The 23,192-nt window shown below is 41.2% G+C and overlaps 3 protein-coding genes across 3 annotated transcripts; 2 read left to right on the top strand and 1 right to left on the bottom strand.

Moving 5' to 3' along the window:
* Positions 1 to 9,976: 9,976 nt before the first annotated feature.
* On the top strand, positions 9,977 to 12,268 carry LOC113248876 (olfactory receptor 4D6). Its single transcript, XM_026490485.3, has one exon. It carries the CDS (start codon positions 10,703 to 10,705, stop codon positions 11,657 to 11,659), a length of 957 nt encoding a protein of 318 aa, XP_026346270.3. The 5' UTR covers positions 9,977 to 10,702; the 3' UTR covers positions 11,660 to 12,268.
* Positions 12,269 to 12,369: 101 nt separating this feature from the next.
* LOC113248877 (60S ribosomal protein L17-like) lies at positions 12,370 to 13,972 on the bottom strand. The gene has a single exon (XM_048214482.2). It carries the CDS (start codon positions 13,509 to 13,511, stop codon positions 13,203 to 13,205), a length of 309 nt encoding a protein of 102 aa, XP_048070439.1. The 5' UTR covers positions 13,512 to 13,972; the 3' UTR covers positions 12,370 to 13,202.
* On the top strand, positions 13,092 to 19,318 carry LOC113248892 (olfactory receptor 4D9-like). The gene has a single exon (XM_026490499.3). The coding sequence runs from the start codon at positions 18,386 to 18,388 to the stop codon at positions 19,316 to 19,318; it is 933 nt and encodes a 310-aa protein (XP_026346284.2). The 5' UTR covers positions 13,092 to 18,385.
* The last annotated feature ends 3,874 nt before the right edge of the window (positions 19,319 to 23,192 follow it).

Genomic DNA, 23,192 nt, shown 5'->3' on the forward strand with positions numbered 1-23,192 from the left:
ACGTGCTCTCCTTAATGCCCATCACCCAGTTACCCCATCCTCCCACCCCCGTCCCTCTAGCAACTCTCAGTTGGTTTCCTATGATTAAGAGTCCCTTATGGTTTTTCTCCCTCTCTGATTTCAGCTTGTTTTATTTTTTCCTCTCTTCCCCTATGATCCTGTTTTGTTTCTTAAATTCCACATATGAGTGAGATCATATGATAACTGTCTTTCTCTGATTGACTTATTTCGCTTAGCATAATACCCTCTAGTTCCATCCACGTCTTTGCAAATGGCAAGATTTTTTTTTATGGCTGAGTACTATTCCATTTTGTATATATATACACCGCATCTTCTTTATAGGTCCATCTGTCAATGGATATCTGGGCTCTTTCCGTAGTTTGACTATTGTGGACATTGCTGCTATAAACATTGGGGTGCAGGTGCCCCTTTGGGTCACTACCTTTGTATCTTTGGGGTAAATACCCAGTAGTGCAATTGCTGGGTCATAGGGTAGCTCTATTTTCAACTTTTTGAGGAACCTCCACACTGTTTTCCAGAGTGGCTGCACCAGCTTGCATTCCCACCAGCAATGTGAGAGGGTTCCCCTCTCTCTGCAACCTCACCAACATTTGTCATTTCCCAACTTGTTAATTTTAACCATTCTGACTGCTGTGAGGTGGTATGTCGTTGTGGTTTTGATTTGGATTTCCCTGATGCCGGGTGATGTTGAGCGTTTTTTCACGTGTCTGTTGGCCATTTGGATGTCTTCTTTGGAGAAATGTCTGTTCATGTCTTCTGCCCATTTCTTGATTAGATTATTTGTGTTTTGGGTGTTGAGTTTGATAAGTTCTTTATAGATTTTGGATACTAGCCCTTTATCTGATAAGACATTTGCAAATATCTTCTCCCATTCTGTCAATTGTCTTTCAGTTTTGTTGACTTTTTATCTTGAGGAAGTCCCAATAGTTCATTTTTGCCTTTGTTTCCCTTGCCTTTGGAGATGTGCCTAGCAAGAAGTTGCTGTGGCTGAGGTCACAGAGGTTGCTGTCTGTGTTTTCCTCTGGAAAAGAGTTTCTTAAAGGTTAGTTTCTCTCCAATCTCCCTCTGTCTTGTCATGTCTAGTGTCTGCCCACAAACGCACCCTCCTGGGCCCAGGAGGATGGACAAATAAGCCAGATTCAAGTTCTCACGGCCTCTTTAGAAAGCAGCAACCTGAGGACAGGAAGGAGCTACATGTGCCTGATTAGACTGTATGCAAAGCAGAGTCAATCGAAGCACAAAGTACTTAGAGAGCAGACTGGCAGGTGCATGAGGCAGGGAGTGTGCCCACAGTCAGCATTTGCTGTGTGTGCATGTGCCAGCCAGGCTTCTTTACTATTTTCGAGCCCCTTGGGAACTATAAGATTCAGCCAGAGGACAGAAACTTCTTGAGTCTCTTCTCCATGCATTACCCTAGACATTCTGTCTTTCTGTCCTCTCCTGCTCCTCTGATGACATCCTGATTAGCATCCTGACCCATGTTTGAATCTTTGCTCCAAGGAAAAGAAATTAAGGGGAAGAAAAGTTCCCGAGGAGGTTGCCTGCTCTCAACCCCCTACCTAGAAAATTAGGAGTGGCATATATTCTAGGCACAAGGGAAGTCCCCAAACTCCAAACTCCCCCTATTTGCATGCCGATGCCTCGAATTCTACCATCTGAAACTTATGTTAGTTTAAGCCTTGTCCCCTCTTAAGATATCAAGCTCCCCCTTTTAATAGAGGTTACTTTGAGTCTCGTAGACCTGTGTACAGTAAGGATCTGAGAGTGAAAGAAGGCTCTAAGCACCTCGGAAGTTAAAGGAGGACAAGTTCTGGACCAGAAGAGGGCGCACTTGCAGAAAAAGCGCGCAAACCCCACCCTGAAGCAGGTCTGGTTCCTTACATTGATACCAGTGTATGCCATTTCACTTTCACGGTCAAGACATCTGTCAAGTCAAAACTGTCGATCCAAATGGTCAAGCCATAAATTTTAAGACATCTGAAACTGGTAAGAGCCAATTCAGTGAGGTAAGATGTGTAAAACATTCTGGGTCTTGCACACCAATAAAATTATATTGTATTATATTTGTTCTGGTATTATCATCTAACTGGAGAAGGATCAATTCCCAAGATACCTCCCACCATTCCCCCACAGTATACATAAAGGAATTAATGGTTACCTATCACTCATGGAGCGTTGTGCTAGATAGCACAGTGGCTGTTTTATGTAATCAGGATGATAATCTGCCAGGTGGGTATTTTTCAGATGATCAAGGTTCCAATCCCAGAGCCACAAATTGCCAACTGACAATTTATGGATGTCACCTGTGCTGTTGCATCCTCCTTCTCTAAATCTACCAAGGGGATGCTACTAAATTAAAATTGATTAATATTTAATTTCACATCTATTTGGCACAGTAAGTGTGGGAATTAAATTATATAATATATGTAATTTGTGGAATTTATGTTAGGTTTCCATCTCTCTGTGTGGTTCTTGCTGAGACTGAATTCTCTGTTTTATGGCAAGGGCAGGGACTTACCCCTCTGTCTCGAGGAAAGACTATCCCCTCTTCTAAGTTCGGAGGGTCTCTGTACCTTTACAATAAGAGTTCAGGAATTCCTGTTACATCAAAAATCCCTGATGATAAATCATTCTAATTTCTTTGTAAAGTAATATTCAGGGTAGTATACCCCTATGTCTCTCCTTCTGGTGTCAACTTATCAAATAGAAAATAGAATTTATGGTGCTAGGAAATCCTACCCTTAAGCTGTGAATGTTCTTTCTCAAGGCTACTCTCTAAATTGAATTTTTAAAGACAAGATATAAGAAAGATCAAAAAGAGCCCCTTGACTGATGCTTCAATCTCAAGAAGACTAAATTCCCAACATTACCTCTATAACCATCTTCCTCTGAACTTGCGTATCTCTCATAGGGACTCAGGTTTCCTGTATTTAGCATATGTCAACATGGAGTCCATGACATATACTCCATCCATACCAAATAGCCACCATTGGTAATATGCCCCTCTACAAGAGCACTCACTTGGTACCTGAAACTTTACTTTGAACTTTATGTACTTCTTCTGAAACAGGAATCTCAAGCCCCATGAGATAAGCAATATCATTCCCATTGTCCAATAGGCACGTGTGGTGATGAGCACTGGGTGTTATACACAATTAATGAATCGTTGAACACTACAGAGAAAACTAATGATGTAATATATGCTGGCTAATTGAACATCATAATAAAAAAATTAATAAAAAATTTTTAAAAAGGGGGAAAAAAGGAACCTAGCCTCAAAAATAACCTGTTGCAGGAAATGCAAATCAAAACCACAATGAGATATCACCTTACACATGTCAGAATGGCTAGAATCAAAACCACAGGAAACAACAAGTGTTGGCGAAGATGTGGAGAAAAGGAACCGTCATGCACTGTTGGTAGAAACATAAATTAGTGCAGCCACTGTGGAAAACAGTATGGAGGTTCCTCAAAAAATTAAAAGTAGAACTACTATTTGATCCAATAATTTCACTACTGGGTATTTACCCAAAGAAAATGAAAACACTATTTCAAAAATATATACCCTATGTTTATTGCAGCATTATTTACAATCGCCAAGATATGGAAGCAATCCAAGTGGCCATCAATAGATGAATGGATAAGGAAGATGTGACGTACACACACACACACACACACACACACACACACACACACACAGAGGAATATTACACAGCCATCAAAAAGGATGAGATCTTGGCATTTGCAACAACGTGGATGGATTTATTATGCTAAGTGAAATAAATCAGACTTAGACAAATACCATATGATTTCACTTATATGGAGAGTGTAAAAAACAAAACAAACGAGAGGCACATGGATGGCTTGGTCAGTTAAACTGTCTGCCTTTGGCTTGGGTCATGATCTCAGTGTCCTGGGTTTGAGCCCCGCGTCATGCTCCCTGCTCAGTGGAGAGCCTGCTTGAGGATTTTCTCTCTCCCTCTGCCCCTCCCCCTGTGCTTGCACCCTCTCTCTCTCAAATGAATACATAAATAAATCTTTTAAGATTTTATTTATTTATTTGACAGAGAGACAGCCAGCCAGAGAGGGAACACAGGCAGGGGGAGTGGGAGAGGAAGAAGCAAGCTTCCAGCGGAGGAGCCTGAGATGGGGCTCGATCCCATAATGCCAGCATCACGCCCTGAGCTGAAGGCAGACGCTTAACGATTGCGCTACCCAGGTGCCCCACATAAATAAATCTTAAAAAAAAAAAAAAAAAAAAAGAGACCACAGAGTGGATTTTTTTTTAAACCCAACTTTATGTTTTCTACAAAAAACCTATTTTAAATTTAAAGACACAGATTAAAAGTAATTCAGTGGAGAAAAATATACCAAAAGAAAACTGGAGTAGATACATTAATTTGAGATGAAATGGACTTCAGAACAAGGGAAATTATCAGAGATTAAAAGATCTTTATAGTGATGATGATAAAGGGGTTAATTTTCCCAGTATGTAACATCATTAATGTATATGCACTTAACAGCAGAGTGTCAAATAGGTGAGGCAAAAACTGATAGAAATACAAGAAGTAGACAAATCCACTATTACAGTTGGAGACTTCAACATTCCTCTACCCGTAATTTAAGATCCAAAAGGCAGAAAATCAATAATGATACAGTTGAATTAAATAGCAACATGAATTAACTGGATCTAATTAATATGTATAATATATTTCGTCCAAGAACAGCAGTATACACATTTTTCTCAAGCTCACACGGAACGTTCACCAGGATAGACCATATTATGGGCCATTAAACACACCTTCACAGATCATCCAAGGTAAACTCTCAGACCACAGTGGGATTAAACTGGAAAGCGAGAACAGAAAGATAGATGGAAAAATCCCAATATATACACGTGTTAGTAACTTTTTAATAACTCCCATTGCATCTGCAACGCCAGCTTCCCCATTGAAAAATATATTTCCTACAAATATCTGACACTATTCCCTATGCTGATCATTATATGAGACTTCCAATTCAGTGTCTCAGGGAGCTTGTAGACTGTGCATGCATTTGGGAAAAGAGGAGCAGAGCAGTGAAGATGGGGCACCTGGCAGACTCCCCTTTCTAATGCAAAGGTAGGTGAGGGTACCTGAAGACACAATTGCAGGCAACCTAGCTTAGCGCACACACAACTTTAGAATTTCAATAGCGTTCAGTCTCTGGTGCCTGAAAGGTACCATATCCATGTGCGATTCTTGTATTTGTCCATTACAGCTAAAAGCCTTCAGCTGATTAAGATCTCCTGCCTCTTATGTAAAATATTAGGCTTCTCAAGACACATTCAAATTAGAAGGATTTTTTTTTCTTTAAAACTCATTCCATAAACATTACTGAGCACTTACAATATATAGAAAAATAACTGGTACAGTCTTTCTCTAAAAAAGAGATTAAAAGCTAGCAGGATGCAGGGAGAGAAACAGAATTATATAATGTCATTAACAGTATGGTGGTACTAATACCCCATGCTTGTATAGTGCTTTGAAGTTTACAATGTGCTCTCATATGAATTGTCATTCGAAGGACATCTGCAGCAACAAAAGTGAATGGCAGGAAAGGGGGGATATTTAGGATGAGGCTGGAGATGAAGTGAAAATAAACAAGTACTGTATATCAGACAATGGGCATCCATCCGTCCATTCCTCTATTCAAAAAGAATCACAGAATAACTGATATATGCCAGGTAGGAACAGGAGATACAATGGTGACAAAACAAAGTCTCTGCCCTCAAGGAATTTACATTTGGAAGAAGAGGCAGAAACAAATAGATACATAATGACAGGTCGTAAATGCGCTACATTATCACAAGTAAACCCCAGTTTGCAGGATAAGCCTTATGCTTCCACTTCCACAGAGGAAGATTAGGCGGTGCATAAAAGTTACGTTTCTCAGGGTCACACAGTCAACATTCAAAATGCTTGAACCTGAATTCAAAGGCTGTGCTCTTTCGAACAAGCTGCCTCTAGGGTTCATAATGCAGCCCTGAGGTTACGAGATAGAAAGGCCACCATTCTATCCTGTCCTGACATTGCACTAAAATCTGGAACATTCTAAGATGACTGCCTAGAAGACTGAGTGGAATCATATTCATTCAAAAGAGAAACCAATAGTAAGCAACTTCAACACCAGTGTCGAGATCTCACTTGGTTGGTCCCAAGCTCTCTTCTAGACATCTTCAGCCAATGGCTCACAGAACCATTAAATATCAAGAGAATACTTAGAACTGTCTTCCCTACACTTCTCTTTTCTTAAGAACTCACCTTTCTTAAGACAATTTCACAGAAGAGGAAGAGGAAAATATAAGAGGCATAACATCAGAGTTCAAATTAATGGGGAAATCTACTTCAAGTTGTAAATATGTGAGGGTTTTTTTCAAAATCAGAAGGCATTTAAAATCTTTTTTTTTTTTAACTGGACACAATAGAATATCTTCTTGAAGTAAAATTACCAAAACCCAATTACTCACAGGTAATGGCTGCCACTGTCATGATATTTTTCCAGATTTCTTCCAGGCATGTAGATTTTTTTCTCCAAGATAACATTGTATGACACATTCAGCGCTTCCATCTGTCACTAAAAGGGGATATTACCATATCCACAAGTTCTACATTATCAATCTGAATGACTGTAAAACTAGATTGTTCTATTGTACCATAACTTACTGAAACAATTTTAGATATCAGATGTTAACTTAAATTCTAATTTCCTCTATGATCAACTTTTATTTTTATGATATAAAGCACTAACACTTTATAGTGGTTTTTAGTGGTTTATTAATACTTTAGCATAAATTCCTAAAGTAGAATTTCTGCATGAAAGGATTTTCATATTTTAAGTTTTGACACATATTTCCAGGATGACCCCAGAAAGTTTGTCCTTATGTATACACTCCTACCAACCATATATGCAGTTGACCATCTCTTCATATGTGGACTGACCAACTGCATTCCTCTGTCAATTATGACTCATTTTTGTATCTGTTTCTTATTGATTGACAAAAGTTCTTTATACATCAAAGAATTTAAGCCTATTTTGTATTATGTTTTTTACATATATTTTCCCAGGTTTTTCATTTATTTTTAACTTATTTTTCATGTTTTTGAAACATTAAAGTTTCCTATCTTTATTTAGTCAAATCTCATAATCTTTGGTGCCATAGTTACAAAGTCCTCTACCCCCAAAATTATAAAAACATTTAGTTAAACTTCTTTCTAATATTTTAATTAATTTTTTGACATTTATATGACTCAGGTGACAAAATCTTCAGTCTTCTAAGCCCATTTCTGGACTTGGAGATGCATATGAAAATGCATGTACAAAATGTTGAGAGCAGCATTATTTGAAAAAAGTAATTAGGGCCCAACTAGGCAAACTGAAGAGGTCAGTGTATGACTTTTGTGACCCCTCACCTAAATATATTCTATAAGCTTGACTCCCAATGCCACCCACCCACCCCGGGTTTCCATGTTCCCTGTCCAACCCGTTTCCCAAGACTGTTATGCTCACTTGGCTAACACCCCCCAATCCAGTCTAGCCCTCATGACCAATGCTTATTCTCGACCTGCCTGATTGCCATATACCTATGAAAACCATTCTCTGCCTTAGTAGTCAATGTATTTACCCAATGCATTCTACAAAGGATTAGGGAGATCTTACAGCAACAGCAACAAAACACACATAATAAAACAGTAAAACTAAGAAACTGTTAAGAGACTACACTTGAAAAAGTATGGCGTAGGAAATTAAGCCACATATATGTTTCGAGTGTATGGAAGACAAAGCAAGGGGAAATGGCCCCATACATGGCCTTCATTGTCTATGAGGAAGAATCTTACTGGTTTTCCAGGGGAGTACTCCCTTACACTGGGGTCTAGGACAAATGTTTCCCTGTGGTCTCACATGGGGGACACTGAATAGACCCTGCCCTTAACACAGTCTTAGGTGAGCTCTTTTTTCTAGACACCTTTGTTAAAGACTATAACATAATTCTGAATACAAAATACCCTTTGCAAGGCTTTCTGATATTTATTAGGTGGCAGTAAAAAGCTCCAGAGTGCCAGTTCTAGGTAATGTGCTATTCCTGGTTGCTGGCATACATAGGATTCCTATCAGATCATATTAAAAAAAAAAAAAAAAAAAAAAACTTTTAAGAAAAAATTCACTTTTCAACAGGAAGTAAATGGTTCTAATGAGAAGAATATAAGGGATCTAGGAAAATTGACAGAGAAGTTTATTTCAGAGCCTTTTTTAAAGATTTGTTTATTTATTTGAGAGAGACGGGGGGAGGGGCTGAGGGAGAGGGAGAAGGAATTCTAAACAGACTCCCGCTGAGCGTGGAACCCAAGGCAGGGCTCCATCCCATGACCCCTCATGATCCCATGATCCCTCCCACGAGATCATGACCTGAGCCAAAATCAAGAGTCAGACACTCAACCGACCGAGACACCCAGGTGCCCCCAGAGGCTTTTTATATGTCCCAAAACCTTAAGTTAAATCATAAAAAGCTCTCAAGTAGAACAGAACTGGAAAAAGAAACATCAAGAAATAGGTTGCTTGTGGGATGTTTTGTTATGTTTTTATTTCAGGGAAAGTGCTCATTTCTTCTTTCGTCTAGTTTACTCTCTTCTTTCTTACCCTATCCTCTTCAGATGTAATCTCATTCCTGCGGATACCAAGACTATCTATTTTCTATTGTTTAACTGGATTTTAGTCATCTCAGCTATTTGAATTTTTTAAAACTTATCTGCTGTATGTCCTTGGATATACAGATATTCTTATTGAAAAGAGCTTTGTCCTCTGATGGCCAAATATCTGATTTGAAAAAAACAAATCAACCTATTTTGCTAGAATACAGCAACAGTAGAAAATCCCTGAGGTTTGAGTCATCAAACCTGGTTAAAAATCTCTATCTTTCTATTAGTTCAACTATTTTAGAATCCACATATAAATGAGATCATGCAGTACTTGTCTTTCTGTGTCCAGCTTATTTCATTTAGCATAACATGCTCTACTCATAGAAGCAGAGAGTAGAATGGTGGTGACCAGGGGCTGGGGGGAGCAGGAGATGAGAGGTGTTGGCCAAGGAGCACAACATTCGAGTTATGCAAGATGAATAAGTTCTGGAGATCTAATGTACAGCATGGTGACTACAGTTAAAATATTTTATTGTATACTTGAAATTTGTTAAAAGGGTAGATCTTAAGTGTTTTCATGACAAACAAAAAAAAACAGAAAAGTACTTGAATGTTAAAAAAAAAAAATTCTCCGTCTTTCACCGAGTCAGACTGGTTCTTAAAAAATAAACACTCTTCTCTGCTCACCCCTAAAGTGAGGACCTTTGATTAAATCACCTCAAGATTTAACAATCAGTTTGTCCATAATACCTGAATGTGCCCTGCTCTACACTCTTATCAAGAGCCCTGTGGGCCCAGTGAGGTCCAAGTGTCCCCGAGTGCAGGGAGGAGTACTTATGAAGTCCTGGTTCTTCTTTTCCTTTAAAGGAGGAGGTAAGGATTAAGTAGTCAGGCTATTTAATTAATCACTTAAGCCTTATCTACCCACTATAATTCTGATAAACCAAAGTAAGTTCCAGACTCTCTGATCTGGCAGAATGGTATAGGGGGAGAACTTCTGGACTCTGTTAAACAAAAATTATTCACTGAACACTTGTTTAAAATGGCAAGACAAATTTTATTTAAGACCGTTGCAACAGGAGTGAAGATGATTGCAATAAAGGAGAGAGATTAAGCTTAATTCCAAATACAATAAGGATAAGTGGGGATTTATAGCCAATGAGCAGAGTGAGGGGGTCAGTGGATGGAAAATTATGAAAAAGGACACATCAAGACCAAGGAATACTTGCTAAACTGACTGAACAGGACCCTTACAAAGATAAGCCAAGGATTTAGATACAAGGAGTTAGGTATCAAGGGTCAGGGATGACACATTTGATCAGATGTCAAGGGTAGGGGATTCTTGGTAAAATGATTTAGCAGGATTCTCAGCAAAAAAAAAAAAAAGACACAGAAGGCCAAGGTCCAGGCTAAGCTGAAAAGAGGGCTTGGAGGAGCCCAATTAACATTTGGTCTTTGTCAAGTCCTAAAAATTATTTGGATTTGAATCCTTGATTTGCCACTGACTAAATTTGCAGTTGTGCAAATGTGGGCAAGACATTAACTGCTTCAGCTCCCCCAATATGACATGGAGATGGTCATCACCACTCTCTAGACCCCACAGAGACATCATGAGCATGAAACTCAAGATGAGATGTTGCAGGTGAAAGCTCTTGGTAAAGTATAACGTGCTGCACACGTGTGAGGAAGCTACTCTTGCAGGACAGAAGGCAAGCCATCAGTCAAATGACCATAGTCTTGCCATCTTCCTCTTGTCAGAGGAAAGGCATCAGAGTATGATGGCTCTTGCTGTCCACTCAGGATATTTCCAATAGGGAAAAGAATCATTAGGATAAAGAATTTCCAGGCCACAAAAGGGGAAACCCTAAGCCAGTTTTTCTGAGTAGTCATGATGATCTGGACACTCAAGAGAGCCTTATAAGAACATACAATAAATGACGCCGTCCCCTCACAACACTCTACTCCTAACCCTAACGTAGCTTCTCCCCAGGTAGCCCTGGAGGAGGATGGTCTGCACCATGGGCCAGAGCAACCACACCGATGTGAAGGAATTTGTCTTCCTGGAACTCACTCACTTCCAGGAGCTCGAATTTTTCTTGTTTGTGGTCTTCCTTGCTGTGTACGTAGCAACCGTGCTAGGCAATGCCCTCATTGTGGTGACCATCACCTGTGAGTCCCACCTTCACACTCCCATGTACTTTTTGCTGCGGAACAAATCAGTCCTGGACATTGTTTTTTCATCTGTCACTGTTCCCAAGTTCCTGGTGGATCTGTTATCAGAAAGGAAAACCATCTCCTACAATGGCTGCATGGCACAGATCTTCTTCTTCCACTTTGCTGGTGGTGCGGACATTTTCTTCCTCTCTGTGATGGCCTATGACAGATACCTTGCAATTGCCAAACCCCTGCATTATGTGACCATTATGAGGAGAGAGGTGTGGGTGGGCTTGGTGGTGGCTTCCTGGGTGGGCGGTGGTTTGCACTCAATTGCCCAGATAATTCTGATGCTTCCGCTCCCCTTCTGTGGCCCCAACATCCTGGATGCCTTCTACTGTGATGTGCCCCAGGTGGTTAAGCTGGCCTGCACCGACACCTTTGCCCTCGAGCTTCTTCTGATCTCTAACAATGGCTTGGTGACCCTACTGTGGTTCTTCCTGCTCCTGGGGTCCTACACCGTCATTCTGGCGATGCTGAGATCTCACTCTGGGGAGGGGCGGAAAAAGGCCCTGTCCACCTGCACCTCCCATATCCTTGTGGTGACTCTGCACTTTGTGCCTTGTGTCTATATCTACTGCAGGCCCTTCACTACGCTGCCCATGGACACAGCTGTGTCCATCAATAACACGGTCATTACCCCCATGCTGAACCCCATGATCTACACCCTGAGGAACCAGGAGATGAAGTCGGCCATGAAAAGACTGCAGAGAAGGCTTGGGCCTTCTGAGAGCAGTAAGCTGGGGTGAGCACTCACACAGAGACTGGAAATCTATGATCTGGTTTCCTCAAACTGCTCTCCTGAGGCAACAGACCGCTAGCTCTCTCACCAGTCATTTCTACATACCTTCATAGCCACGCATCTCTCTTAGCAGGAATCTGACGACAAAAGGAAGAGATGAGATTGAACATGAGCTATTGGGCTTGTGAACTTGGGAGAAGCAGGGGGTAGAAGATGGAAATCAATTACCTAATGCTACTTTGGTGTGATCTGTGATAAATGACATTGTCTGTTCACAAGGTGTTCATGAGAATGAAGAATGATAAATGTTGAGAGGATGGCCATTCTGCCCATTAGCACTGCTCATTAATCAGGCATACAATCCACATTCCCTATTGTCTATCCCTCTAACCCTAAATATGCACATATGAGATTGTGGGTGTGTTTATTTCATATGTGCTCTCTCTAGTGACTCTCATTTCCAGTTAATTATTGAAATCACTTGATTTAATATTCTGAATACAGAATCTTCAATATATTTCACCAACTAGTGAAAAGAGAAGTAACGTTTTAAAAGTTGTGTTCAGGGGCGCCTGGGTGGCTAAGTCGTTAAGCGTCTGCCTTCGGCCCAGGGCGTGATCCCAGAGTCCTGGGATCGAGCCCCACATCAGGCTCCTCCACTGGGAGCCTGCTTCTTCCTCTCCCACTCCCCCTGCTTGTGTTCCTTCTCTCGCTGGCTGCCTCTCTGTCAAATAAATGAATAAAATCTTAAAAAAAAAAAAAGTTCTGTTCAGTTAGATATATACACGGACAAATCTACACATGGACGAAGAATTTCCTCTTCTCAGGTCCATTCTACTAATTTGCCCACTGAAATTAACCTCAAAAGTGCTTGTACGGTTTGGGGATACATATACACAAAATCGACATGATGATTTATCTTCGGTTAACCTGAACTTTCTTCTTTCCTCTCTTCTCTCCCCATTTCACCGTCAGAGCTTCTAAAGCTGGAGCAAATCTACAGTTTTTGTCTTTGAATGCCTGACAATTCAAGAGAAGTCACTTAGAACTACAACAACAAAAATCCCTAAAATATACCTTTTTACACACTCAAGACCCGTTTTGTGTACCAGGAGAGGAAAGCAACAGATACGCAGGGTCATTTAGGAATAGCCACTGGGTTTATGTTGTAATCCACCTCTCTCCTAAGAAGTATTCCACGGAAGTTATATAGAAAGACAATAAATGTCTCTTCACTCCGTATGCTCATGTCAAATTCCACCCTTCACGCTACAACTGTCATTCAAAAATCAGGCAATTAGTAAAGAAGCTCAGGAAATTGCAACATACAGAACAATTTTTTGCAAATTGTTATGATACATTAAGAGGTCCTGGTAAGTGACACATATCTGTGATGTTCTCGGAGTCCTGCAAGACAGCGACATTAGACCAAGACTTCTTCTTTTTTACTTTTGTTTTTATTTTGTGCAGAATTTACTCCCATGCTGTAAGGTCTTTTTCTTTAGTTTCTTCTGGGATCTCTTTTTCTTCTGTGCAACTTCCTCTTCTGGTTAAGGAACAACCTTCTCCTTTTCAGTAAGGATCATCTCAGTGTGGCCGGGAGAGCTCATGTATGGGTTAATCTGACCATGAGCCCTGTAAATTCCACGCCACATCTTGGGAGCTTTGTTCACCTGGGTGTGCTCAGTGACCAGAGAACCTACATCTAAACCCTTAGGTTCGGCATGACTCTCTGCATTTGTAAGCATGTGCAGTAAAAATTCAGTACTCTTTTTGGGCCACCGACCCTGTATCCAGGCCCACGGTTTAGCCTGGGCACATGTACCAACTCTACCATTATACAACTGAATGGCACACATTGCTCTGCAAAGTATCTGCAGATAATTGGTAGCTTTTCAGATATGCATACCCTGATGGCCTGGGTAGTTTTATGTGTGTTCTTAAAGTGAACACAAAGATTTGCGTGATTTTGTAGGGTTTTCTGGGTCAAGTGAATAGTGAACCATTTTCAGAAGTCACTTCAGGCTGCTTATGGGAAGAAGCTAGGCCAAGACTTTTAATCACATGCCAGTGCTTCTCAAATTTTGAAAAATCATCGCCCCCCTCCAAAGAACTTTATTAGATATTTTTCCTAATTTCTCTCCCGCAAGAAAATTTAATACCAAAGATATACTGTGTATTTTTTTACGTACTGAGACTCTTTGTAATAGCTAAGATTTTTTGGCCCCCAAGAACCAATTTTTGCCCCCTTGGGGGACATTCATTGAGAATGAATGATCATATGACATTAGATGTTTCTATTAATATGTTTCCCTAAAACTCAGAGAATCACAGAACAGATAGCTTTATGCCTTCTGGCATTGTACAAGAATTTGGAAAACAGAAATGTGGGCATGTGTGTGTGTGTGTGTGTGTGTGTGTGTGTGTGTGTGTGTGTGTGTGCGCGTGCATATGTGTGGACTTGCATGCAGTAATGACTTGGAAACGGTTTAATAACTCCCACTGGAACTCCAACATGATCAAAGAAGGTCCATTCTCTTTCCACACTCACATCCAATAAAATTCCCTTTGCTAATTCTCATATTAGGCTTGGGCCAGAGGGACACATATTAGTTCATGTGGCAGGGACACAGTGGGACAAGCAGAAGAGCCACAATGACATGACTCCCTGAGTCTGCTGTTTCCAGTGTGAAGGTAGAGGAGAAGACCCTGAAGACTAGCGTAACTTATCTTGAGAAGGACTTGACCTTCTAACATGATGGTTCCCCAGCGTCATATACGCTGACACCTACCCACCCAGTCTCAGACGGTGTGAATTCCTGGTTGGATACGGAGGGTTTAGGTAAGGACATGGAACTGTCAGTGTGAGACATTGTGGACTATGCATGAATAGGATAGGCATGAAAAATGTACCTGGTGCCTAAGATCCTGCAAAAATAGCTCTCTCTTTAGTGAGAGAAAATGAAGTGTGTGTTAAATATTGGGAAAGGAGGAATGTCTTTCTAAGAAGGGGCCACAGACATGGGGCCAGCACGCTAAGAGAAAAAGCAACTTGCATTTGGTGGATTGCATTTCTTTCTTAAATGCAACTGAACAGCATTTAAGGAGATTTTATTCCAGCTTAGGGTCTGTCCATGGGGATCACAGAGCATTTTTCCACAAGATGAGTGCTTCCTTAAAAAAGAACATGATTCTAAAATGCCCTAAATTCCCTTAAAAACTGTAGAGGTTTTGGGGTACCTGGGTGGCTCAGTCAGTTAAGTGTCTGCCTTTGGCTCAGATCATGATCCCAGAGTCCTGGGATCAAGCCCTGCATTGGGCTCCCTGCTTGGTGGGGAGCCTGCTTCTCCCTCTCCCTCTGCTGCTCCCCCTGCTTGTGCTTGGTGCTCTCTCTCTCTGTCAAATAAATAAATAAAATCTTTAAAAAAAAAAAAAACTGTAGAGGTTTCAAAGGCAGTCCCATATCCACACATTGCCCACAACCCACTGGGTCTCTTTTGCATTTGATCCAGAGGCAGCTTTATTCCCAAACCCAACGACCTAGCACGGAAACCACCGATCCACTTGGTTAACCCACAAGCTCACTGAAATACAAACAAGCAACTTGGCTGAAAGGGAAGCTGTGTACTGAACAGCATTTTACATTCTGCCAAAGTCTTCCTAAATAACTCTTCATGACAGCCAGGGAAGATCCTGTTTTCAGTGGAAAGGGAAAGAAATCAAGTTTAATTGAAAGCCTACTACGTGCTAGGAACTTTAAAGACGTGATCGTAGTTGCTCTTTATGCCACCCAATGAAGTAAATATTAGGCTTCCCTGTTTACAGAGGAGGAACCTGAAGGAAAATAGAGGACTTACTCCAAATAAAAAAGAAGGAAGAGGCAGAATTCCAGTCCAGGTATGCCCTACTCCAAAGCCCTTAACGTTGTTCCACACGGCATCCCACTATTTAACAACTAAGTATCTGAGGCACAGAGAGGAATGACTTTTTCAAGGTCACAAAGCTATTTTATAGCCTGGATCAGAAAATACATCTCTATCTGGTATCCCTGAGGTCAAGTCAAGGACATTAACAAAAGAGTTGCTTAGCCTATGTTTGTTAAGATCTTTCTCACTCACCCACACTCCAATGCCAATGCTTATAAGTCATGATGAGCACTTACCAGGTAGGCTTGTTCATTAATCTAAAAAAAAAAAAAAAAAAAAGCAAGAAACAAAAAACATTTTTTGAGCACCTAGCTCATGCCCCAGACTAGGTAAAGCTTTGATGATGTTAGGATGAATGAAACACTGAGCAGGAAGAATGAACTTGACGGGCAATAGGGAAATTATACTGAACTAAGGAGAGACGGACACCTAAGAACTTGGTTGGAATGATTTGTTACAAGTGCCAGAAGAGAAGTCAGTGCAGGGAAAGATGAGTCCCAAAGGGGTGTCAGGAAAGTTTTCACAGAAGAGGAGACTCTGAACCTGGGTGTTGAAAAATGAGTGTCTGTGAAGGTGGATAAACAGGAGATTCTGGAATTGGGCAGGGCATGGTGGGTAGAGCGAGCCACAGGAACACGGATCCAGAGTTGTGGGCCAGCAAGAATTTGCATAACATTTAAACACCCGAAACAGAGGATCAAAAGAAACAGGGTGCCGGATAATACCAAGAGGAATTTAATCTTTATTCTGTAGACAATAGAGAACCATTAAAGATTTTCAAACAAAGGAATATATGGTCCCATTTGTGACCTGTAATTACATTTCTGGAAAAAAACAGACAGGATGAATTAAAGAAAACTACACTGATGGAAAGGAGACCAGTTTGGAAACCTGCAATCATCTAAGGAGAAATGATAAGGGGTTAACTGAGGAAGAAGGGAAGGGGACACACTGGAAGAGGTGAAGAAAGTAGAATCCTCAGGAGAGCTTTTACAGTGTCCGGGTTCCTTGCAATATGAGTGGCTCAGTAGGAGTCTTTGGGATAAAATATGCTACCCATCAGTATCTGCTGTGGAGGCCACTGTGCTCACCGAGACAGAATGAAAGAGGAAACAAGGCAAGTGGTCATATTCTTCAGAGCAAAGGAGATGCAACGTGTGTTTGGGGTTTATTTATCCACATAATTTCTCAAGGCTCTCAAAGCTTGCTTCTACTCAGACCAAGAGTGATGCTTCCCAGGTGGATGCAATCTGGGGACCACCTAGATGGTGGTGTCAGAGGGCTCAGACAGGTGCTTAGGCTGAAGATGGCTTTTTTCCTTTAACTCTGAGTTCACTTGGTCACCACCACCACCATCGTAAGTCTTCCCAGCAATTACTGAAATGGCACAAGTGCAATATGTATTGTGCTTGAAAGCTAAATTTCACCTCTAGCTTTCTCTATGTCCTCTGCATGTCACTTAAAAGCTCCCTGGAACTTTATTTTTTTCAATATTGACCCTCAAGCAATAAAAGGTTGCTCACTCCTGACCCCCACAGGCAAAACAGAATGAATTGAAAATTCTCTTAAGTTGGATCTGTCACTTCCTGCCCAAACAGAACTCTATAGTAAGAGACCCTATGGGCCTCCAGGGACAGGGAGCTACCATTGTTCCATTGGGTGTTGTTTCGTACTCTGTCAGGAAATGCAAACCCTCCGCTCATCAGAAACTGCTCAGGTTTTATAGGAAGGGTGTACTGCATTGCCTACATCCCTGCGGCAAGCTTACGCTTCGTGCCCTCTCTCTATGCACTCATGCCTGGACTTTGCGTCTTCTTTGTGAAGAGAACCATCTCCAATACCATCCTTGTCATCTTTGTGTTAAACCCTGACCTCTGGGTATCGATGAAATGAAATTTTAAAAAGTAAAAACAAACCAAAAAAAAAAAAAAACCACAAAGAAAACTTGTCATTTCTGAAAGATAATAGAAGGGCAGTGGTCTAACATTCCCTGGTCATAGAGAGAGGAAATGAAGAGGCTGATGAAACCCACTCTTGAAAGGACTAGAAAAATTCTGTACAAATTATTCTTGGATTTATATGTTCTGAAGCTGGCAGGCAGCGTAGAAGAGTAGAAAGATCCTAGAACTAAGAGACAGAAGAGACTTGTGTTACATTTCCTGTGCCGCTGATTTTCCGTATGAACTTGGAAAACTGGCTTAATGCTTATTGAGTTCACTTTTCCAGTTTCAGTATTAATTGACATGGGAATGCTAATACCTTCCCCTCTAACCTCAGAGGGATATTAGAAAAATTGATTATTATTAGGGGTGCAGCACTTTTAAAACTATAACGTGCTGTTCAAACCAATCCCTATCATGTTGTCACCAAAAGGCCTATGAGGGTTGGTTTATTCCAATGGCTTTTAAGGCACAGAAACAAAGTAGAATGAGAATAAAATCAGAGGTACTCCCATTCACCGAGGTGTAAGGAACCCACAGCTCCTTCCATGAAGCCTTGCTTAGTTCTCTTCCTCAACAACCTCTAGGGGTGGATTTTAACAGATGCCAAAGGCCCCAGTGAATACAGTAGGGAAACGAATGATCTAGCTCAAACTATATTTTGGACTAATGAGGGTGCTGAAGCAAGAGGAACTGAGTGACTTCCCCAGGTAACACAGCAGGTTCATAAAGACAAAGATACATGATTAAAATTATATTTATGCATGTTCAATTTCCATGTAAGAGATAAATCTTTGCTTGATTTTAATGCCTCAGCAATATTATTGTTTCTTTCAAAGCTGTACATGAAGGAAGAAATATCACCCAATGGCCCTGAGAAATCGTACCAGGGTGTCTGAATTTATTTTTTGTGGACTTACCCAATCTCAAGAGCTGAGCTTGCTCTTATTTTTCTTTTTATCTGTAGTTTATGTAACAACTGTATTATCAAATGTTGCCATCATGGTCACTGTGACCTGTGAGTCCCGCCTTCACACCCCCATGTACTTCCTGCTCCGCAATCTCTCAGTCTTGGACATCTGCTTCTCCTCCATCACTGCTCCCAAGGTCCTCGTGGACCTTCTGTCGAGGACGAAGACCATCTCCTTCAATGGTTGCATCACTCAGATGTTCTTCTTCCACCTCCTCGGTGGGGCAGACATTTTCTCTCTCTCTGTGATGGCCTTTGATCGCTACATGGCCATCTCTAAGCCTCTGCACTATGTGACCATCATGAGTAGGGGGCGATGCACTGCCCTCATTGTGGCCTCCTGGGTGGGGGGCTTTGTCCACTCCATCATGCAGATTTCCCTGTTGCTGCCCCTCCCCTTCTGTGGACCTAATGTTGTTGATGGCTTCTACTGCGATGTCCCCCAGGTCCTCAAACTTGCCTGCACCGACACATTTGCTCTTGAGGTCTTAATGATTTCCAACAATGGTCTGGTCGCTACCCTGTGGTTTGTCCTTCTTCTTGTGTCCTACACAGTCATCTTGATGATGCTGAGGTCTCACGCTGGGGAGGGCAGGAGGAAAGCCATCTCCACCTGCACAGCCCACATCACCGTGGTGACCCTGCACTTTGTGCCCTGTATCTATGTCTACGCCCGGCCCTTCACTGCCCTCCCCATGGACAGAGCTGTCTCCATCACCTTCACGGTCATCATCCCTGTCCTGAACCCCATGATCTACACCCTGAGGAACCAGGAGATGAAGTCATCCATGAAGAGACTGAGAAGACTTATGTTTTCTGAAAGGGGGTAGCCTCATTATAGATGGTCGATCAAGATACAAACATATAATCCAAATACATTCTTAAAAATATTAGCTGTCACATACTGGGGCTCAACCATGTGTAGACAATTAACTATAGCAGGATGGCACAGACACAAAGGATCAGTGACCTGAAACACTGGTATTGAGAAAGAACACCAACAGGAAGTTAAACAAAAAGAACATAATCCTTGAAGAGCAACTGACAGCAAGCAGGGTATAAATGTGAAATACAATAGAAGGTCTTGGGTGTCCCAGCAACAGTGTGAAGGATAGCACCGCAATGCCCACACATGCAGTAGGCAACAGGGACATCTATCTCAACGTAGCAGGGCTCCAGCAGCGAGGTCCCAGTCCAGCAATAGTTACCCTATGACTATTTATTAAGCATATACTGTGTACCAAATATTGCTTGTAAACATTCTTCTCTATCACCTCTGCTTTGTCAGCAACTTCGGACCTTCTTTTTAATCAATTCACCAATAAAATACACTGGCACAACCCCACAACCACCCAAGATACATAAAGACTTGGCTTTTAAGGATTTCCATTGTCTTTTACTTCCTGTGGCTTTGTCAGATTGGATGTGACCTGAGACTTAGATATTGGGGCCTTACAAAATCAGACGGCATAAACACAACAATGGCAAGAATCTGGAACAGCCTCTCCTACTGTTCATACCACTGCCTAAGGCATAAGCTGGTTTGATAGTTGAAAAAAGAAAAGGCTGAATCCAACCCAATAAATACTTTTATTTTTCCTATGTGCACTCCTTTATCATTTCCCTTACCACAGTGTATTAAAATACCCCATAAAACTTCACCTTACTAGATCTGGTTTTCCTTCATATTCCCAGTACCTAGAATAGTGCCTGACCTGTAAAAAGCTTAAGTGTTGGTTAAATCTGTGGAATGGAATGAAATGAATGTAAGAAGATGCCAAATTCTATTTAATCTTGTTTTTTAGTATTTAAAACTGACTTTATTTTCTGAATAGATACTTCCTCATGGAAGCCAAAGGAAATTGAAATGGCTAAATCAGAGTGTACTATGATCTTATACTCAAGGTCTTAGCATCTATATATATCTTTAAAAATCACCAAATCAAGTGTTAGATCCAAAACCATTTGTTGAGAACCATGTGCACAATTGAAGAGAAATATCCCAGAGCAAATGAATGTTTTGCAATACTCAAGACAAATGAATGTACAAATTCATTAGAGTTCCAATAAGCCTGTGCTCTGAGTATGTCCAGACAGCCCCTCAGGATGCCTGGTAATTGTATACAGAAGCATGGGATGTATTTCCTCTTTTCTCCTCTCTCCTCCTCTGGAGCATGGGACCTAGTAAAACTGAGCAAGGAAAGAGGTTCTGTAACTACAGGTTAATAATATTAATAATACAGGACCACATTCCCTTATTCTAATTTATTAGGACGAAATAGGCTTAGGAATTTGGAGTTCCTTAGACTTTAAAAAGATAACATAGTGTACGTATTATGTATTATATCATATCTCCTATGGGGAGCAACTGATATCCACACACTTTAATAAGTAAGAAAATGTATAACTAGGGGCGCCTGGGTGGCTCAGTGGTTCTTGGTTTCCAGGTCATGATCTCAGGGTCCTGAGATAGAGTCCCGCATTGGGCTCCACACTCAGGGAGGAGTCTGTTTGAGATTCTTTTCCCCTCCCACTCCCGCCCCCTCTGCTCCTCCCTTCGCTCACGTTCCCTCTTCTTAAAAATAAATAAATAAATAAATAAATAAATAAATAAATAAACAATTTTAAAAATAAAAGGAAAGAAAATATATAAATAGTCCCACTAAGTGTAATCAATAAAAACCACGCATGGCCTCACACTAATTCAAATCAAATTTTGCCACAAAATCAGTTCAGGTAGATGAGATTTTACTACCAAATGATTTCCTAAAAACCTTTCAGCATTCCAAGTTTGGAGACTTCAGAATGAAATACAGAAACTGAATAAGAGGGGATTGTAACAGGCAGAATAATCTCTGCCCCCTGCCCCAAGAGATTCCGATCCCGATCCGCGGAATCTGTGAGTGTGCTATGTTATACGGCAAAGGAAACTAAGGGTGCAGATGGGATTAAGGTTGCTAATGAGCTGGCCTTCAAATAGGGAGACTACCCTGGTTCTCTGGGAGGGCCCAACGTAATGATCACAAGGGTCCTCAGCAGTGGAAGAGGTAGACAGAAGAGGAGGTCAGAGTCATGCAATGTGAGGGGCACTTGACTTAGCATGGCTAGCTTTAACAATGGAAAGATCCACAAGCCAAGGAATGTAGCTAGCCTCTGGAGGCTAGAAAAGCAAGAGGATGGATTCAGCCTTAGAACCTCCAGAAAGGAATGCAGCCTGCCAACACCTTCACTTTAGTCCCGTTGAGACTCATGTCAGATTTCTGTCCTATAGAATTTGTAAGACAATAAATTGGTGTTGTTTTAAGCCACTAAATGTGTAGTGATTTTGTTACAGCAGCAAAAGGAAACCAATACAAGGGTAATTCTTCAGTTGGAGATGAAGAGGCTGTAAGAGCTGGAAAGGGAAAGGAATAGAAAGATGGATTCAAGGAAAAAGGGCTAGGAGTAGGAGGGGGAAAAACCAAGGGAGGGTGTTCACACGCTTCTCGCAGGAGCCCAGGCGTGAGCACTGCACCCAGGCACAAATCTCAAGTACAGGTGCGCTGGGCTAGAGAAGCCAGCCCCAACCTGTCACCACGTCATGGACTCTGAATAGGACGGAATAGAACGTTTGAATCTGATGCAAAGGTCTAATTTAACACCCTCTGAAATGTCCCATGTAACTGATTAACTGTGAGACCATTGGACACAAGCAAGCTGCTTCTACATTTTATGAAAAGAGACACAGAGATGGAGTTTCAAGTATTTTGTATCGTGACTACACCATATTTGAATTGAAAAGGGCATCCACTGTAAAATGTCACTTTAATAACAACTATGTTGCGAAAATGAAGCAGTACCATGTTACATGTATTCATTGATGGGATTCACATCTTAATTTCAGGGACATTAAAATGCAAAAAACCAGAACACTTGGGTGGCTCAGTCAACTAAGCATCTGCCTTTGGCTCAGATCATGATCTCAGGGTCCTGGGATTGAGCCCCGCATCAGGCTCCCTGCTCAGCCAGGGAGTCTGCTTCTCCCTCTCTCTGCTCATGCTCTCTCTCCCAAAGAAGAATGTAAGAAACAAAACAAACAAGTACAGGTTGTTTTAAATGCAGTACAGTGCGATGAGCACAATCTTTAAATGAAATAACATGGTCTTATTTATACATACAAGTGGCAGTCTTAGAAACATCTTTTTTGCTAGTGCCACTACAGAGTGTTTTAAATTCTGCCCATAGGTTGAATACATTTGTTCCTTGAAAAAACACTATCCAGATGCAACGTAATTCTATCGCTCTTCGAAGCACTTTTATACTTGTGACGTTCCATAGTGTGTCCCTTGCACTATAGCGTGTATATTACATTCTTTAAATGAAATAACACAGTAGTTCTGGCACTTACAGAAATAGCTAATATGTGTTCCTTTACGAAATGTATGAAGAGCAGCATAGTATTGTGAACACATTCTTTCACTGAAGTATTACCTAGATGCAATAAAATCCTATTGCTGATTTTTAAAATGCGAAAGAAAGAAATATTAAAAAGAAAGGCTCGCCTTCGAACTTAAGAAATTCAATATTTAAAGATAGAAGTAGGGGCACCTGGGTGTCAGTTAAGCGTCTGGCTTCGACTCAGGTCATGATCCTGGGGTTCTGGGATTGAGCTCTGCATCTCCTTCTCCCTCTCCCTCTGTGTGCTTGCTCTCACGTGCTCTTTCT

Source organism: Ursus arctos, unplaced genomic scaffold, assembly GCF_023065955.2.
Source record: "Ursus arctos isolate Adak ecotype North America unplaced genomic scaffold, UrsArc2.0 scaffold_23, whole genome shotgun sequence".
Taxonomy (NCBI): Eukaryota; Metazoa; Chordata; class Mammalia; order Carnivora; family Ursidae; genus Ursus; species Ursus arctos.

Bases quoted from the DNA above. Each gene is read 5' to 3' on its own strand.
- LOC113248876 (XM_026490485.3), top strand. From the start codon at position 10,703: ATGGTCTGCACCATGGGCCAGAGCAACCACACCGATGTGAAGGAATTT.
- LOC113248877 (XM_048214482.2), bottom strand. From the start codon at position 13,511: ATGTGTGCCATTCAGTTGTATAATGGTAGAGTTGGTACATGTGCCCAG.
- LOC113248892 (XM_026490499.3), top strand. From the start codon at position 18,386: ATGGCCCTGAGAAATCGTACCAGGGTGTCTGAATTTATTTTTTGTGGA.